At 44.3% G+C, this 20,336-nt stretch overlaps 1 protein-coding gene across 5 annotated transcripts in view; it reads left to right on the forward strand.

Annotated features, from left to right (window-relative positions):
• SYCP2 (synaptonemal complex protein 2) overlaps positions 1-20,336 on the forward strand; it is a 173,825-nt gene that overhangs the window by 130,752 nt on the left and 22,737 nt on the right. For all 5 annotated transcript variants that reach the window (XM_053245388.1, XM_053245387.1, XM_053245385.1 and 2 more), the window contains 8 exons: positions 554-792; positions 2,598-2,783; positions 9,185-9,272; positions 16,223-16,366; positions 17,806-17,936; positions 18,576-18,670; positions 18,767-18,866; positions 20,058-20,116. In XM_053245388.1, the coding sequence (XP_053101363.1) occupies positions 554-792; positions 2,598-2,783; positions 9,185-9,272; positions 16,223-16,366; positions 17,806-17,936; positions 18,576-18,670; positions 18,767-18,866; positions 20,058-20,116 (1,042 nt within the window). The remainder of the gene's footprint in view (positions 1-553; positions 793-2,597; positions 2,784-9,184; positions 9,273-16,222; positions 16,367-17,805; positions 17,937-18,575; positions 18,671-18,766; positions 18,867-20,057; positions 20,117-20,336) is intronic.

Raw genomic sequence — 20,336 nt, forward strand, 5'->3', positions numbered from 1 at the left:
ATTCTAGTGTCCCTGTTAGGGTCAAACCACACATGATGTTAAACAAATGTTTGTGTTTCCATACATTCAGATATCTGTAGAGGGCTATGATCCAAACTGGGACTGATGTGAGAGAAAGGGAATAACCTTTTGCTTCCATACTGCAGTATCCCCAAGTTGCTATTAGCCACAGAGGGAAGTTGCCACTGCAAATGTCCTGATCTGGAGAAAGTCATTGGAGGTTTCTTTTCTACCAGCCCTGCCTACTAGTCCAGAATCACACTAGTTGTTGTTTTAAGCATGTGCTGTGCAGCTGCATGCTTGTTTTTAATTTGTTAGAAACCACAGACTGTGGTGTGGTGGTGCTGGGGGCTGTAGCTCTTTGTTTCGATCATGTCCTTGATACCTAATATAAAACAGCTTAATATATTTATTAAGCTTTTCAAGTTTATTTTCATTAAACTTTTCAGTTTATTTGTAATGGGCAAAATGTAAAATTCATATCTCATAAAATATGCAATATATGAGCTTGAAATTGTGTTTTGCAAGTTAGTAATGTTTTATTTTGTTTTAGGTAGTGGGAGGAGTACAGAGGAAGAACCTACTCAAGAACATATTTCAATGAGAAGATCATCTTTATCATCCTTTCTTCAAGAGTCTGAAAAAGAGGAATCCATAGACAACATTAAGAATAATTCTGCCTTAGTGAAAACAAATAAAAAGAGTGTTCAATCCAAGCAGTCCCCTGAAACGAGCAAAAAGCTGATGTCTGAAAATGAAAGTCTGTCACCTGTTTTAAGCCCAGTTTCCTTGGTAAGCGTTCACTATGGTCGACATCCTGACTAAAGGTGTTTAGCAAAAGCATGTGAGCAGCAAGGATGCAAAAAAAGGGCACTGTCACACAAAAGCGCAATGATTTTTGTTGTGCTCCCCTTGCTCTGAAAGCACTTTCTGTCAGTGGAAATATGTCCCTGAGGGTCGTGCAGCCCTCAGGGACATGTTTCTATGGGCCAGAAAGCACTTTGCAGCAAAGGGAGCACAGTGAAAATTGTTTTTAGACAGAAATGTCCTTGCTTTGGAAGTGTGGGGGCTATGTGTTTTAGTTAGATGCACACATGCACCGTATGTCAGGATGTTCACTAGCTTATTTTATAAGATCTGTTTCCACCAACATTTCTTTGTGAAATGAGCAGCCCAATCCTATGCATATTTATCTATCTATTTATTTATTTATTTTCTATATAGGCCAGCATCCTGAATAATGCTGCACGTACAGAGTCCCCAAAATAACGTGCAGGGGATGGGGCATTTTCAACTATCTCCCCTTCCTCCGGAAGTCCTCTGTGCCATGTGCAAGTCAGAGACATGTCTGCACTGGAACAGTGTTTATCTGGATGTTGACAGACTTAATTCTGAGTAAACCTGCATATGATTATATATTTAAAGTAATGGTTTACATCCAGATTAATGTTGTGAATGTGGAGTCCCGAAAGCAAACATGCAGTGGCTGCATGTTTGCTTCTGAAGCATGGAGGGTTGTGTGCATGGGAGAAGTGATGATATTTGCCGATACACAACAGAGAGCTCAGATTGCGGGCTGCTTTGTATGACAACGCCTGCAGGCGCAGAACCCATTTCTGGGTTTGTATGACAGTGTCTGCAGGCACAGAACCCATTTCTAATGGAGGCCAACAGATCACTGTCAGATCATCAGTTACAGGTAAGCAACCTGTTTATCTCCTCATCCCCTGGAAGCTCATTTTGCAACCTGCAATTATGTATCTGAGCACTGTGCAACCCTTAATGACATATTTGCATGCTGCGCAAAGGGTGTCTGGGGGAAGGGGAGATCAGTGAGAATTATCCCCCTTGTGCATGAGCATCTGGGCTTCAAACTCATGTAACTGCTGCACAGCATTACTCAGGATGTCACCCTAGTACTCCTACGTACGTACGTACGTAGTCCGGAAACTTCAGTTGGTTCAGAATGTGGCAGCCAGGTTGGTCTCTGGGTCATCTCAGAGAGACCACATTACAGCTCTGCTGATGGAGTTACACTGGCTGCCTATAGGTTTTCCGGGCAAAATACAAAGTGCTAGTTATAACTTATAAAGCCCTAAACGGCTTAGGACCTGGGTATTTGAGAGAACGTCTTCTTCATTATGAGCCCCACCGTCCATTGCAGTCGTCTCTGAAGGTCTGTCTCCAGTTGCCACCAGTTCGTCTGGTGACCACACGGAGACGGGCCTTCTTGGTTGCTGCCCTGGGACTATGGAATGTGCTCCCTATTGAGATACGATCCTCCCCATCTCTGACAATTTTTAAAAAATATTTTAAAACCCATATTTTTACTCAGGCTTTTTCAGCTTCTTAATAATGTATAGGTTTTTAATTCTGTGCTTTTTATGTGTTTTTATATGTGTTTGAACTGTTTTATCATTGTGAACTGCCCAGAGACACGAGTGTGGGGCGATATAGAAGTGTAATGAATAAATAAATAAAATAAATATTGACCTTACAAAAGCATTTAGAAGTCTAAATAGCTGCTTAAATTGACCACATCAGCAGTGTGTATTTATTCCATTGCCTCTAATGTTTTTTTTCCTATTATAATGTAGCCCAACCTTACGCCTTTCATTACAACCAAAAAATTCACCAGTGACCAAGATGCAGAAACTGCTGAGCCTGAAGAGAAAGTGTATGGTGCAGATGAATCAGCAAGCATAAAAAACGATCCTTTAGACAGATCATCTGATACAGAACTGAAAGATTTTTCTGAGAACTGCAAGCAAAATAGAAGAGAAGTACATGATAGCCTATTTTATATTTTTGGTGGGAGATATTTATGTTTAATCTGCAGCTACTAGCAATGTTTGACCCTTCAGGGATATATATTTGTAATACACAATAGGCTTCAGAGGAAAGGGGGAGATTGTCAAAAATTGCCCGTTCTCAGCTGGTGTAGGAGGTCACCCAATCTTGGGATTACATCCCCCCACATGCTCCAAAAGGCAGGAAGTAGTCATACTTGAAGATCCTTAACCCAGTGCATGTGGGCGGATCTCCTCAGTTCTACTTCCTGCCTTTGCTCCAGAAGGCTCGCATTACAGCTCGCTGGCTTTGGCCTTGTTAACTAGGCCTCTTCTTTTCTTCTGCTTATATTCCTATTATTTTTGACTATTTCCAATCTATTCTTCACCTGGTATTCTACTACTATTAGTTTTTCTCTAGTTACTAAAGAAAATAATAATAATAATAATTTTAAATTTAAAAAACAACAACAACAAAAACATTATTTCATATCTGTTCTTCTACTGTCCGTTCTGTTATTCGTTACCTCTCCTTACCTCTTGCCGACCTTTTGGCTGATGTCCGCTAAGAAGACCTTCAGACTCCTGGCCGTTAGGGAGAGATCCGCCCGTCAGCGCCTGTTCCCGCCAAAAACTCGGGACTGCGCAGATCCTGTAAGGAAAATGGCGGATGTATCAGATGACCTTGCTGGCGCCTGTAGGCCATAGCGGTCCTCTCTGTCGCCAGATACCGGTGAGGAGACTGGGCGCAATTCATGCCACCAGCAATCCACCGTAGCAGGACGCAGGTGGTGGCACCATAATCGGAGGCTTCCTGACAAGGAGGCCCCGTTGGTGGCCAGATACCGGTGAGGAGACTGGGCGCAATTCATGCCACCAGCAATCCACCAAAGCAGGACACAAGTGGCGGCACCAGAATCGGAGGCTTCCCTACAAGGAGGCCCCGTTGGTGAGAGAGCTTTCGCCCGGCAGCGCAGGCAAGGTAAGCCTGCGAGATTTGGCCTCGCCCCCCCCCTTTCCCTAGCAGTTGGGCGTGCAGGAGGAGGACTACCTCAGCAAGTACTGGGGCCGCGCCGAAAGGAACATCAGCAGGAGTGGCCACCCCAGAGCCCGTCGGAATCAGATGGGGAGGACGTGCAGGCTGATGAGGCAGGCAGTGCTGAGCCCATGGACGGGACGTCAGAGCACCCAGAAGGCCATGAACTGTTCCCCCTGGTGAGATCGGGACTTGCTCAGGGGGGAGAGGAGGTGGGTGCAGATGCCCCCTATGTGGCCCCTCCCTCAGGGCCTTCTCCTACAGGGAAAGTGGGGTTCCCCCTGATGCTGCCACTGTAAAGGGCTGGATTCAGGAGGCCGTTCTGGTCTCACTGGCAGCGGCGCGTAAAGCGCGGAAGCTTGCAAGGCAGGCTGTGATCCATGTGTCGTCCTCAGACTCTCAGGAGGAGACCGTGCCCGCTAAGCAGCCCAGGGTGGCTATACACCAGGACTCTGTGCCCAGGGGTAGGGGGAGGTCTTCAGACGAGTCAAGAGAGGACTCCCCAGATTTATTGCGACCCAGGGGCAGTGGGTCAGAGACATTGCTGGGCAACCCAGACAAGGGGCCCTCCTCCTCGGAAGAGGAGGAGATTATTGAGGACTCTGCAGCAAACCTACACAGTCAGAGACTCTCTCTTATGGAGGATTTTCAGCCACTAATTAACCAGGCTATTGCTGCGCTCGATCTGAAGCCAGTTACAGAGGAACTGGTCTCTCCTGTGTCCAAGGGCTCCTTGGTGTTGCCTAAGGCTAAGGTACCGCAGATTAAATCAGTGATACCTGAGGGCTTTACTTATGCCATCAAGGAGGAATGGGCGGCTATTGTGACTCCCAAAGCGTATGTTGGCATTGGCTAGCAAATTGTACAACTTTGAGGAGGAGACTCTGAACTTGCTGAAGGTGCCACTTACGGATGCTCACTTCGGGGCCCTACTTAGTAGCATAGTGGTACCCAAGGATGGGGACTCCTCTTTGAAGGAGCCAGGAAACAGAAAAGCAGAATCTGCACTGCGCAGGGCCCACGAGGCTTCAGCAGTGGCCATCAGAGCTGACACCATTGCGTCATTGGTGTCTAGAGCATCGGTTTTGTGGATCGACGAGTTACCCAATGACCCTCCCGCTGATCAGTCTAAGATGCGGCGTAAGCTACTTCGTCTGCAGAGGGCGGCTGCCTTTTCAGCGGATGCTGCTCTGGACAGTGTTCAGTTCTCAGCACGCGCGGTCAGTGCAGGTGTCCTGGCAAGACGCAACATATGGCTGAAATATTGGAAAGTTGATAATACGTCTAGGGCTAATTTAGCTGCTGTTATCTATGCTGGGGGGAAGCTAATTGGGGATGAGGCCCTGAAAGAGGTCCTCATTGGAACTAAGGATAAGCACAGGGCTCTGCCATCAGCCCCTAGGAAGGAGGACAAGAGTTTTAATTGTAGACCGACGCAAACCTTCAGGGCGTTTAGACCTCAGTTTTGTCAGAGGGAGCCTTTTAGGCCTTTTCGATCTCAGTGGAACAGATCCAGAGGCCAAGGCAGGCAAGGGTTCAATCAGCAGAACCGTCAGTCTTTTGGAAGCCAGCAGCGGGGCCCCAAGCAGCAGTCCTGACTCCCACTCAGGCAAAGTGGGGGCCCGCCATTTGGCCCGTTTGGAAAGAATCCATCAACGACAGGTGGGTTCTTTCCATTATCCTACACAGGTACAAAGTGGAGCTGGCCAGCCCCCCAGGAAACAGATTCCTCCTTACCCCAGATCCGGGAAACCGGAAAAACACAAGGGGTTGTCCATGGCCATTCAGTATCTGGTGGCTATAGGGGCCATAGAGGAGGTCCCACCTCTTCAGAGAGGCAAGGGCATCTATTGCTGTGATTTTTACGGTGCCAAAAAAGAACGGATCGGCCAGGGCAGTTCTCAACCTACGCCCAGTCAAGCGCTTTGTGATAAAAAGGAGGTTCAGGATGGAAACCCTTTGTACCATCTCAGAGGCATTGCAGATGGGGGACTACATGGCTTCAATAGATCTCCAGGAGGCCTATTTACACATCCCCATTCATCCACTCAGTCGAAATATACTCCGCTTCTGCTACATGGGGAGGCATTATCAGTACAGAGCCCTTCCTTTTGGTCTCTCATCAGCCCCCCGAGTTTTTACAAAGGTTCTAGTCAGCTAGTAGCCACTTTATGCACCGAGGGGGTCCACCTGTATTGTTACCTCGACAACTTGCTCAAGATGGGGCAATTCAGTCGGCTCTGTCCAGAACAATGTCTGCGTTATGTGCCCATGGGTTTTTGATAAATGTGGGCAAGAGTCACCTGACGCCCACACAGAGCCTTCGTCATCTGGGCATGGTAATGGACACCTCAGTAGGCAAACTTTCAGCCACAGGATCGGATGGAGGTCTTATTGTCACCGGCTCGAGTGATTGCTTCGAGACTGTGGGCCAGCCTTCTCAATCTAGCAAGTTTGTTGGGTCTCATGGTAGTGGCTATAGACTCGGTGCCTTGGGCGAGGTTTTCATCTACACCAGTTACAGTGGACTTTGCTCCCTTACCAGCACAGGATTGCTCTCAAGCGTGACAACAACATTCCTCTCTAGGTGTCTCTTTGCGAGTCGATTCGTTGGACGGCCCGGGGAACCTAGACAAGGGCAAGCTGTTCATAGAACCCAAGAGAGTGATAGTCACAACGGACGCCAGCCTATTGGGCTGGGGGGCTCACTGTTGGAACAGTTCTGCCCAGGGGCTTTGGTCGGTGGAGGCGTCGCTCCATAGCATAAACTGGCTTGAGCTGTGGGCTCTCTTTCTGGCCCTAAGAGCCTTCACGCCCTTGGTGAAGGGAAGGAACATCTTAGTGTGTACAGACATCTCAACCAAGGCACACATAAACAGGCAAGGGGGGACAAGGTCAAGATCTCCTTTCCTTCAGTCTGTGGAGTTGTTGGATTGGGCGGAAAACAACTTAATATCCATTCTGGGCCATCATGTAAACGGAATTTCCAATGTTCGGACAGATTGGCTAAGACGGCAGGAGATCCAGCCGGCAGAATGGGGCCTGCACCCTCAAGTATTTTGGTGGCTGACAGAGAGGCTGGGGTGGCCCCAGATAGACTTGTTTGCATATTCTCATAATGCCAAGATTCATAGGTTTTACTCACGTTTCCCGACGTTGGGGGCAGAAGAGAAGGATGCGCTATCAGTGCCATGGCCTCCGTGTCTGCTGTATGCATTTCCTCCAGTGCCGTTGCTCTCCCATTGCCTCAGGAAGCTGCGGGGGTCACAGGCATCCCTGATATTGATTGAGCCTTTTTGGCCCAGAGGGCCTTGATTTTCCGAGATCGTCGACTTGACCATAGGTCATCCACTCAGATTGCCAGACCATCCAGATCTGCTGTGTCAAGGTCCAGTTTACCATCCTTGCGTCTAGAAAGTGTTCAGCCAACAAGATTTTCCAATCGACTTGACGTAGTTTTCTGTGTTGGACAGCAAAGCGCTCCCTGCAGCTAGACAAGTGCAGGTCGAGAGAATTACTAGGTTTTCTTCAGGATGGCCTTGCACTTGGTCCGAAACCCAACATGCTTAAACGCCAGGCAGCGTGCTTGATCCAGATGTTGTTTTCCTCATCAGCGTTCGTTCAGGCACGGCACCCTCTTCTACGCAAGTTCTTCAGGGTGGCAGCTTTGTTGTGTCCACCGGTCTGCCATCGTTTTCCGTCATGGGATTTGCATATTGTGTTGTGGGGTCTGCAGTTTCTGCCATTTGAACCACTTTGATCTGTATCATTGCAGATTTTGTCCTGGAAGGTGGCCTTTTTAGTAGCTGCAACATCGGCCAGGAGGGTTTTCTGAATTGCAGGCTCTGTCAGTTAAGAGTAATTTGTGTATTTTCTCTAAGGACTCTGTGAGACTTATCCCGGATCCTTCGTTTATCCCTAAGGTAAAGTCTCAGTTTAATCGTGAGGCGGACATTTAATTACCTTCTTTTTGTCTGGATGCTCATCACCCTGCAGAGAAGGAGTGGCACCGTCTGGATGTCAGGCGGGCGTTGAAGATATATATTGACAGTACGCAGGTTTTTCTTAAGTCAGATGCTCTTTTTGTGGCCTTTAAGGCTTCTAAGATGGGTTACAAGGTCTCTACAGCCATTATCGCTCGATGGGTCCATTCATGCACTACGGTGTAGTATGAAGCCCAGAAATTTCCGGTGCCTGCCCAGATTACGGCACACTCAACTACATCGGCAGCCACTTCTGCTGTGTTATCTTCACCGGTGTCCCTTGAAGAGATTTGCAAGGCAGCTACTTGGTCGTCGCCTTTTATTTATTATTATTTATTTGATTTATATACCGCCCTTCCAGAAATGGCGCAGGGCGGTTTTACATTTTCAAGGCATTACAAGTTGGATGAACATGAAGCTGCCAGAGCGGCATTTGGTCGGAGGGTCCTGCATCGGATCCTTCTGGGTCAGTAGCTCCAGCTTGGGTATTTCCCCTCCCATGGTTGGTGCTGTGGTATGTCCCAAGCTTGGGTGACCTCCTACACCAGCCAAGAAAGGTACATTGGTACTCACCGTGAAGGTGTCTTCTGGCTGGTGTAGAAGAGGTCACCCAAGGCCCGCCCAGGTTGTGATAGGCTGGAGCTGATGATCTGGTTGTAGGGGGACAGTTTTTCTGTCTTTTTCTGCATTATTGTTCGTATTTTGTGGTATATTCTCTGTTATGTTCTGTGGTTTTCATTCTGTAGCTTGAGCTGTTTTAAGCACTGAGGAGATCCGTCTACATGCACTGGGTTAAGGATCTTCAAGTATGACTACTTCCTGCCTTTTGGAGCATGTGGGGGGATGTAATCCCAAGCTTGGGTGACCTCTTCTACACCAGCCAGAAGACACCTTCACGGTGAGTACCAATGTACCTTTTTCCTGCTAATGTGATGGTGCAGCCTTAATCTGGAACTCAGCTGTGTTGCACAAGTGAAGCACCAGTCTAAATGTCAGCCACTGTTTTTACAAAAGCCACAACTTGGTTGCTATTTATTTGTGAAATATACAAGCATAGCAAACCTTTTTTCTAAATACTGAACATTCTAATGTCAAACTAAGGGCACAATCCTGAAGAAATTTAACACATTTTAAGTGCATGCTTAGTGTTCTGTTGGAGTTAATGGAATTGTATAGTGTGTAGCTGGACTGCCCTGTGTTTCTCAAAAAAATGTCCATAATATTAGCATAATGCTAGCGTCTTAACTTATTAGAACTGATCAGTTTTCACAAATCTTTGGCATTTTTTCATTTGTATTGTCTTTTGGGGAATGTTTAAAATGAGATAATTTTGCAAATAGTTTCACTGTTTGTAACCCTTCTGCAACTATTTTTAGGGTTCTGTACCTTCATCAGAGTTATCCACACCTAGGGGAAACAGAGAATTATGTCGTAAAGAACCCCCTGCTCACATACATGAATCTGGTATGTAAACAACTTTCTTTAAAATGTTCATGTTTATGTTCTTAAAAATGTTTATATAGTAAATCTTCAGTTAACTCTATAGAAAAGAATTCCTTGTTTCTACCCTGTATTTGAGAAAATGAATAGCTTAAACTATCTTTTCTAAACTCATTTGTTTCTTCTTAAAAATTCCTTTCTGTTTTTTCCACTTTTCTCTTGTCCTGTTGTCATTCTGTCTTATTGCCATTTTCTCTTGTCCTATGGCCAATAGGGATGTGCGAAATGATTTGGGTGCAAAACAATTTGTACCCAAATCTGTCTGACTCGGGTGATTTGTAGACAAAACAAATCACCCCTGTCCTCAATTGCCCAGATTCGGGTACAAAACAAATCACCTCCAATTCAGATCCAAAATATTCGGAGATTCAGACCTCCATTTTGTGGCCAAAGTGGGTTGGGTGGTATGCCCGATGGGTGGAAGCTACCACCCAGATTTCAAAGAAATTGGGCAAAGGGGTGATTTTAAAATGATTTTTGAGGTTTACATGTCTTTAAGCTTTTCCCCATAGGGAATAATGGGGATTTCAGCAACCTTAGTTATAACTCCCCAGGTGGGGTGCACCTGGGTGTCCCAGAGTGGGTTGTGATAGGTGGTAGTGCCCAATGGGTGCAAGGAAGCTACCACCCAGATTTTAGAGTGATTGGGCAAAGGAGTGATTTTTAAAGAATTTTTGAAGTTGGCATGTCTTTGGGGCAGATTCAGGGCAGAAAGGGGGTTTCGGGGGCTGAAGAATGGGTCAGATGGTAGTGCCCCAATGTCTGCCTGCTACCACCTAGATTTCAAATAAATTGGTGAAAGGGGTGATTTTTAAAGAATTTCTGAAGTTTGCGCGTCTTTAAGCTTCCCCCCCCATAGGGAATAATGGGGGTTTCAGCAGCCCCATAACTCCACATGGGGGGCACCAGGGTGGCCCAGAGTGAGTGGTGGTGCAGTGTACATAGGGTGCACCCTCAAATCCCCATTATTCCCTATGGGGAAAAGCTTCAAAAATTTCAAAAATTCTTTAAACATCACCCCTTTTCCCAATTGTTTTGAAATTTGGTTGGTAGCTTCCACCCATCGGGCACTACCACCCACCCCACTCTTTTGGCCCTGGGACCCTTTTTTTATCCGAATCAATTCAGATTCAGAAAATTCTGGTACAAATTGAATCTGGGGTGATTCGAGGGGAGGTCAGATTCGGACCCAAAACAAATCGGGCATGTTTCGATTTGGATACAAATCAAAATGAAAAAATTGATTTGTGCACACCCCTAGTGGCCAAAACAAGCTATATAGATCCTTATGGTGATCTGGGATCATTCCCAACATGGGTAAAGTGCCTACACACTAACCCTGCAGAAGTATTTCATAGCTCTGTTAGGCATTCTGAAGCTCTGCCCTCCATGCGCAAAGCACTCTCAGTATCTTGAGCAGCAGAGTGCCTGTAACTCAGTTCCTTTTTGACGGTCACAGCATGTGCCTCATTAGGATTCGCTCCTCTTCTTCACTTCAGTTCCTGTGAGAATTCGAAGAAATTGGTTTGAATTTCAAGGCTTAGACTGCGACTGCTCTCAACTACCGTGTTTCCCCGAAAATAAGACAGTGTCTTATATTAATTTTAGCCCCCAAAAATGCACTAGGGCAATTAGCAGTACATCAGAAATTACGGTACTGCTAGGTCTTACTTTCTGGGTAGGTCTTACTTTCGGGGAAACAGGGTACTCTCTTTCCTATCATTTTGGACTCATGAATACTCATAAAACTTTTTAGAAATGTTAATCTTGTGGGGAGACTCTCCCGTCATTAGACAAGCAAGACCAGTATTTGCTCTGTTTGAGGGAAGATCATATCGTCCGGAAATGTAAGATCTGCCTCTTTCTAAACAGTCCAGAAAAAGCAGAGGATTGCAGCTTAGGCCTGCTTTATACGAAAAAGCATTGCGCCCTCTGACACCAGTGCTGCATTCCCTGTTGCCAACAACAACCACAGCTTCAATATCACCTGACCATCGACACCCAATGTCGAGACATTCACCCAAGAGAGTCTCCCATACCATTGGCTTGGTGCACAATAAGGAAGTTTTTAAGAAGCCCCATGATGTCTCCAAGGAAGGTCATCACAAGAACCATAACAAGCAACTCCATTGTGCTCGGCTTCTAAATATAAGAGGACCTCCTCCTCGACATCAGTCCTGAAGTCAACTACGCAGCGGAGTCCTCAAGTCATTTGACGTTGACATCAGCCCACCATCCATTGTCAACAACCATGGGTGACAAACATCGAACTCCTCTTCTCTCAAACTCAGTTCAACCTCTGACATCCGACACCTTAACCATGGAAGGTTCTTTGGAGATTCAGGATCAAACCCCTTTCTCCTTTTGTGGTTCTGCGCCTCCTCTTCTCATGTGGTTTTGTCATCCCCAGTCTCGCCCCTGGCAACAGCACCAACACTGACCTCAAAGCCGACATTGATACCAATACCAATGCCTAAGCCAACTTCAACGCCAACACCTAAGCTAACATCGATATCGGCACCAGTACTGAGGACAACTTGCTCTCCTGTTGCTCAGCCTTCAACATTGCAGAACTCAGTACCAACGATATCCAACATTGTCAACATCTCCACAATACCCCTTCAAATTCCCTCTCGTCTGCTTAGCGTGCATATCATGGCATCAAAGGATGCTATCTTCACTCCTAGTCTCGGCATCTATTTTTCTCTCTACACCTTCAATGTCCAAAGATCTTCCCTGCTACAAGATATAGAATCTATTTTGGTTTCTACAAATAACACACCATCTGGCTCCACCTTAATTGGTTTTTCCCTGCATGGTTTGGATACTGATGAGGACACTGGTTTAGTACCAATTCCAAAAACTGCATCAGCATCACTTGTTCTAGTGCCCCCTCCTTTAGTCTTCTCCAAAATCCCGAACCCTACAGGGTCCCTCACAATTGTTTCCCACAAGTTGCCCCACCATCGCCCATATCCTGGCGCCTCCCGGGTTGGCGGCTTTCCAGTCTGACCCCCTCCCCAATTGCTGGCACTTGTGATCCCTGGCCAGTGACTACAACCACGTGGCCCCCCCTTTCAGGTAGGGTGTTTTACACAGGGCATCTGTGGGGCAAAACACAGGGCAAAAATTTTACACAGGGCAAAAAAGAGGTTAACAGAGCGCTCGGATGTACCTTTAGATGCACCCCTGAAACAATCCAACTCGCCTAACAAGGAACTAAAGTGTTCTGCGAAGATGATACAGCAGATGGCAGAGATGTTGGGTTTAGAGGTAAAGCGCCCTGAAGCCAACCCTGAAGACCCGGTCTACAAGGGTCTACAAGATGGCAACTGTTCAATCCACGGACCCTATCACTTTGCCCATGGTGCCAGTTATTACGAAGGCAGCTAAAACTTCATGGGAAGTGTTACAAACCACTACACTGATGTCAAAGCATCTAGTGAGTTTATATCATATCCAGGATGAGGATAATTCCTATCTATTAAAACATTCTTTCGTGAACTCATTAGTTATAGACTGTGCATCCTCTTCTAAAGCAGGACGCCGGCATACTACCCCTTCAGACAAAGAAGGCAGAAAACTTGACGTCCTTGGGCGTCATGTCTATTCCACTGCAAGCCTATCTATTTGCATTGTGAATTATGCTGCTTGCTTGGCCCATTACAGTTACTGTCTTTGGGATTCCTTGCAAAAGGAAGTTTCTATGCTGAAACCAGAAGAGTTTATGAAAAGATATGATGAAGTGCTTAATAGATCAGCAGAACTTACCAGGCAACAGTTAAGCACTTTCAAACACCTGGTGAAACAGAGTCCAGAACAATGGCCACAGCAGTTTCTGTCAGGCGTCGCACCTGGTTGCGATCTACCACACTACAAAATGACATGAGAGACCAGATTGAACATTTACTGTTCAATGGAAAAAGTCTCTCTAGAGAATCCACTGAGACAACATTAGAAATGTAAATAATAATAATAATAAAAAATCAAAATTTACAGCCAAAGATTTTTTGACTGCTGCCTCTTCAACTCAGGGTCCCTTCCGCTACTGTAACTATAACCAGCATACAGGGTTCAGGTATCAGGACCGTAAGGAGTATAAGAGGCAATACAAACCTTATCAGAAAAAAGAACTACAGCCAGAGGAATAAGAACCAAGGCCCCCATACTGGAAAGGACACTGCCAAGCATTCCCTTTTATTTTCCAGATTGTCCACCGCTTGTACCATCATCGCCAGCCAAAGCCATAAACACCAGTGTACTGGCCATCAGTGGCATGCCTGCAATAACAGCTCCATTGCCACCCAGTGTCAGCAGACTGACCAGTCATGCTTCAGCATGGCACCAGATAACATCAGACCAGTGGATTTTGAGGATTATCAGCACTGATTGATTATCAGTAGTTACAGATGGAAAATATCACAGTGATTACCTATGTCAATCATCAAGGTGTCACAGTTTCACGCTCTCTGTGTGCTCTAAACACACAACTGTTCAATTGGTGCATATCCAAAAATGTTTACCTGACTGCCGTCCACGTTAAGGGCGTGGAGAACATCTTGATGGACGACTTGAGAAGGACATTGGAGAACCAACAGCATCACGAGTGGGAGTTGAAGCAAGCATGTCTGGATTGCTTGACCAACCTGTGGGGTGTTCCTCAGATGGATACGTTTGCAACGGCCACAAACAAAAAATTTCCACGTTTTTGTTCTAGAGTGGGTATTGGGCAAGCATCTCTGAGGGATGCTTTTCAGCACCACCTAGGCAAAGGCCTGCTGTATATGTTCCCTCCACAACTGCTGCTCAACAGGGTAGTAGGCAAGCTAATACAGGACAATGTGTAGACCATTTTAGTGATGCCATGGTGTCCGTGCCAGCCGTGGTTTGCATTGCTACTCTGACTAATGGGAAACACCCATTATCATCTATCACTGGACTCCGATTTGCTGACAAGAGATGGATATAAAATATTGCATCTGGCCCTTCAGACACTGCAACTAATGGCGTGGAAGGTTGGCTATTGAGAAATATCCTGCTGAATAGTCATAGAACCTTAACCAAGAAAAATTATTCTAGCAAGTGGAAGTGTTTTACAATTTATGCTAGAGAACATGGATTCGATCCACTCAAGTCCTCTACAAATCAGGTGCTATTGTACTTAACCAGCTTGAAAGAAACAGGTCTGGCAAATGTTTCATTATGGGCGCACCTTGCCGCTATTTCAGTGAAACATAAGGGGTGGCAAGGACAGTCATGAGACCCACCCATACCTCCCCGCTGCAGCATTTTAAATGACAAGGCTCACTTACCTGTTTGGTCACTTGGTCACTTGATTGGACAAGTTTAGGATCGTTTGGACATCAGGGGGATCTACAAGAAACTGATTCAGAATAGTGCCCGACTGCCGAGAAAAGGAAGGCACTGAGCACATGCACGGCAGGGAGGGGCGCCGGAGAGGAGCTGATAAATCCATCCAGCAGGTCCCTGCGCAGGTGCAGTAACCTGCCATGGACATGCTGGAAGACTCTGAGGAGGAGCTAGAGAAGGGGACGGAGGTTACAGCAGAGGAGGGAAGGCAAGGACCAGAAGTTGCAAAGGAGAGTGGGTCCGACGCACGAGGAGTTGAAAATGAGTTAGAGAGTGTGGAGAGGCATTGGTCCAAGAGACAGCAAGAGTTAAGGAACCACATGCGTAGAACAACAGGTAAAGCTGCTGACTCAGGGTCTCTTGATTAACAGCACCGGGGGTCAGCCTATTTAAGACTACACCACAGCTACCCTGCTGATAGCAACGTCAATTTGCTGTGAGCTAATCTGCTACGTTCGTGTATTGCCTTGGCCGTGTTTGGACCCTGGACTGTGTTGACCTTGCCCATGGACTACGATTTGGACTCTGTTGGATTGATTGTACTTGACTCGGACTGAACCTGGTTTGAAGAATTTCTTCGTGTAAGACTTTGCTATTCTACTTCTGCCTCTGCCTGTTTTACGCTCCATCTGGCTAGCCTGACAGATTTACAACAGCACTCATTTCTCATGACTGACAATGGATCACCTCCAGTTCATAAGTTACAGGTAAGCAGCCTGTTTTTCTCTTAGAGAAAGGTGCAACAGAACAAGCCTCTCTAAAAGATCAAAAGAAGGGATTATACTCTGGGAATTTTCAAGTCCCCAAAAGAGATGGGGACCTCTGCCCGATCCTAGACTTGCACTATCTCAACAAATTCATCCATCCAAAGAAATTCTAAATGGTCAGTTTACAAGGCATCTTCTCTTGGTTAGCAGAAGACGAATGGCTGGTGACTTTGGACTTGAAAGACACTTACTTTCACATAGGAATTCTACCCAAACACAGAAAGTTTGAAGCACTGACATGATATGATCAAAATGCCCAGCCCCAGTTAATAATCTTGCAGCACTATTTTTGAGCAACCGTAGTTTCCAGGTTGTTTTCAAAGGCAATCCCACATACAGTGCATTGCAGTAATCTAAGCAGGAAATTATGGCCAAGCAGGTTATTTTGGCCAAGCAAACTCCATCCAGATAAGATCCCAGTTGGCGTATCCATTGAAGCTGATAAAAGGCACTCTGAGCAACAGAGGGCACTTGAGCCTCTAGTGACAGTGCTGGATCAGTGAGCACCCCCAGACTGTGAATCTGGTCCTTTAAGGGAGATAAGCCCCATCTAGAACTGGCTCCTAAATACAAAGAAAATCTGTCAAGACCTGATCATTAGCATCAGCAGGTTGCAGGAAAGTAATCTCTTTACTTTGCAAATAAATTATGTGATACTTGTGTGGCAGCAGTTTGCATGCAGTTTTGTTCCCTTTGGGGATGTATATGTCTGTTACTACATAAGACTATAAACTATTGCTGTGCTTTCTAATGATCATTTTAATGTCTTCTTTGAAGGACCGACAAGACATCCTCATTTCAAACGACTGTACCAGGGTGATACAGGAAGTGATTCTGATGAAGTGGACGTCAGGAGAAAGGAAAGAAAAACAAAGCTGCTCCATAAAAAGTTATTTAAAGCAGATGATAGCACTTTCAGAGGTCAGCTGGAGCTGAAGTTACTGTCAGAAATGTTGAAGTAGAAATGGTGCAAGATGTCCCCCACATTATTTTACCTACAGTATTAAATACATTTAACTGAAATAAGAAAGACTAGGATCTAAAGAACTGTACAAGTTGTCCTTCATGCTCAAGGGATTTTGGCCTTGTGGTTCTCAAGCAGTAGCCCCCTGTGCTATATGGCAAACCATTTTTGTAACTGAAGAGACTTTTCAGAGAAATTTTTGAAATGGCATGGGGGCATCTTCAATTCAGGGTTAAAATGTTTTTTTAAAAATCCTAATGGATTTTCCTCCTTTTTCCAAGTCACTAGAAAACGTATTCTTAACTTGTGAATATTTCATTGCTTTTTTGAACCTATAAATGAGATCTAAATGCTGGTTTATGAGTGCTTATCCTTCATAAATGTAAGGGGGATATCGTATATCTCCAGGTATGCCAGCAGGTGTGAAGATTACACACCCACCTATTCACCACACATTCTCATATTGTGAATCAGTGATTAGCTTATGTTCCTATTTGTATACGTGCAAAAATGCTGGCCCGGGGAATGGTCTTGCAGGGTGCAGCCACATTGAGGAAATCAAGGTGTTATAGGTCTGGTCAGTATATTAATAGAAGTTAATCTGGTAACCACATAGACAATGTTGTGAACATTGGAAAGAAAGAAAGAGAATATATGTGCAACAATAAAAGAGCCATGTGCATGATCTTCATACTTCATCCAGATAAAGGCTTTTTGCCCAGGCATTTATTTGATTCTCTGCTGCTGCTCTTTATAGTCTGTATTGCCTTTATGCTTTTGTTTTAAATTTTTAATAAGATTTGTTTAATTTTTTTTCACTTAATATTTTAATTGTGTCTTTTTTACCATCTTGTGTTTAAATTTTTGCTCTAAACCACCTTGGGATTGCTTTAATGAAAGGCGGTATATAAATTTAACAATAAATAAAAATAAAATAAAATTTTCATACAGATAAAATGATATGTGTGAAGTGGTACTTAGACTGTTGCTTATTGTAGGATATTAAGAGATCATTAGTCTTTGATTTGAATAAACACCATATCTTTTTATCAGTGCATTACTGTTGTCCACACGGGACAGGGCCTTCTCTGTTGCTGCTCCCAGACCCTGGAATGCTCTCTCGATGACTGTTTGCTCCTTGGTCTCCATCACAGTTTTTAGAAAGCATATTAAATCTTGTTATTTTATGCTTGTATTTTATATCTTTTTAGTCATATTTATGTTTTCATATTTTAGCTTAATATTTTAATTGTGTATTTTTATAGTCATGTTTTAATTTTTCTGTGTGAACCACCTTGGGATTGTTTTAATGAAAGGCAGTATATAAATTTAACAGTCAATCAATAAGTGAGCGAGCGTTCTGAATCATGATACATAATCTTTTAAAATTTTTCAGTATCTGAAAGCATATCTACTTTGTCAGTCAATGATGCATCTGCTTTTGATGGAGAAGGCTGGGATGCTGACAGTTCAAATGTAGGGATGATTTGTCAAAAGCTTCATAAGGAGTTTGCCAGGAAAGTACAAGTATGTCTTTTATTTATGCTTAATATCATGTATCTTTAGCCTTAGTAGTATTTGGTGTTTTACTTTTGACATATATAGATTTTTAAAAATAAACAAGTTAACGTATAGTTTCATGCATGAGATTGCCTTGGATTGCACCTGATGATAGTGGTCACTATTCAGTGCAGTATAACGCCAGTGTTAAGGGCCTGCTGAGGATGCTGTGCACGTGGAAGGCAGCTGCAGTGGTGTTGCTCAAGAGCACTCTTATGCAACATCACCAGGACTTCTTTCCATGTGCACAGCTTCCCCAGTAATTCCCTAACATTAGTGTTACACTGCACTGAATGCTGATCACTATTTTAGAATGGCAGAGTGGCATAGGTTATATTGCTCTCCAAGATGCCACTCCTACACAGAGCAGGAAGTAAGGCTGATCTGTAAGTAGTCTTGACAGGTGTTATCTTGTGGCTGTCAGATAGGCGTTGGAACAGTTCTGCCAGGTGAGCAAGGGTTCCTATCCAAACTCGTCATACCACCATCACTGCTAGCCTAATTAGCAGGAGCCTTCCTTTTTTCAGGTCAGTTGTCTCACCTCCCAGTACAAATGGAATCTTCCTAAAATTAAGGGGGAAATAATCTTAACTATTATGTTTCTAGAGCCGTTCAAAGAAAATGGACAGCTTTTCTAAGCAATCATTGAAAGCAGCTCATCAGCATATGAGTACAATGAATACTGAGTTACATGAGCGCAGGTTTGTATAGAATAGTTGTTCAAAAATCAATCTGATTTTTCCATATATCATATACTTTTTATATTCTTTGAGGGGTTTTATTTGCTTATTTTACAGGACCCAACAGCTGGAGCATTTTCATTCCTGTATTATCAAAGAGCTTGAAAACTTTGAAAGAGATTCACTAGCTTTAAAAAATATGGAAAAAGAATTTTCGGTATGTTTTTGTATTCAGGGAAACAGGACACTATTTGAGTTTAGTTCTTTTTGTATTATAAATATAGGGCATTTTAAAGTAGTTATGAAAAAATCAATTGTTTAAACGGCTGAGAAATAAAGCAAGATGCTCTTCATTAACTCTACCAAGTAACACTTTCAGTCACCAACACTACCTTTTGAAACAGCAGGCTCCTTCACACATGCAGGTTATTGTTGCCCTCATCACATGATATAATTGGGGGGCGGGTTAACCATCATAGGTCATGCTCCTGTGCCTTAATAGCTGCCCAGTATGCAGTCATATGAAGCTTTTCCTGTCATGGGGGTGAGTGGCAGGAAAAGCATCAGCTGATACATTTCTGTGAAATGGGCAATGGAACTCTAGAAGTAGGGCCAGTAAAAAAATGATGGCTGACATTATTCACAGGCTCCCCTTGACACTAAGGATCTGCTGGGGCTACCTCACAACTTAAATGGCAGCCCCAATGCTGTAGTGATGGGACTTCTATGGGATGACTTTAAGCCATTTCTGGGCAGCAAAGACTTCCAGTGCTTACCTAGTGCATCCTTCATTTCTAGAGGATTTTCAGGATGCAGTGAGCCACAATCTTAATATACATCCCACCACAAGTCTATTCACCTCACCAAAACATGGTAGCTTGTTGTGGCTTTATCATGCCGTATTAGAGAGGCTTATGTGAATTAGCTCTAACACAAGACTTGTAGAGTGAAGTAACTTTCAAAAAATAGGAAGCTGCCTTATACTGAATCAAACCATTGGTCCATCTAGATTGTGAGCCCTTTGGGGATAGGGAGCCATTTTAATGTAAACCACTTTGGGAACTTTTGTTAAAAAGCGATATAAAAATATTTGTTGTATTCATATCTAGCTCAGTGTCATTGTATTTGTATCTAGCTCTGACTGGCAGCAGCTCTACAAGGCTTCTTGGAGTCTCTTCCAGCCCTACCTGTAGATGTTACAGAGTGCATATGGGACCACCAGCATGCAAACAGATGCTCTAAGATGGAGCTACGGCCCCATCCCCAATATTAACTTGCTGGAGTGGATAGTTGCTACAATCTATGATTAATTAGCAAAATAATATAATGCAGTTTTAAATACTGAAATTGTAATATCCAAGCTTGTGTTACAATGACCATAAGGATTTTGTTTTGTTTTTTATTGTAGAATTTTTCCAAGAAGCATTCCCAAATATTTAGCAATTACAACAAAAGCGAGCAACAGAGGTTTGTGTACTTTCTCATTATTGGAACAGTTCTCCCTTAAACTGAAATTGAAATGACTGTATTGATTGTTAAAGATGTTTTGCAAAGACTTCCCCCACCCCCTGGAAAAAGAAAACTTCTATCAATATTTTGTTCTGTTCACCCCATGTCAAAAAGGGGTTGAGCTGGAAATAGTGGTAAAAAAGGGCGACCAAAATGATTAAGAAATCGAAACCCCTGT

Source organism: Hemicordylus capensis, chromosome 4 (assembly GCF_027244095.1).
Source record: "Hemicordylus capensis ecotype Gifberg chromosome 4, rHemCap1.1.pri, whole genome shotgun sequence".
In the NCBI taxonomy this organism is placed as follows: Eukaryota; Metazoa; Chordata; class Lepidosauria; order Squamata; family Cordylidae; genus Hemicordylus; species Hemicordylus capensis.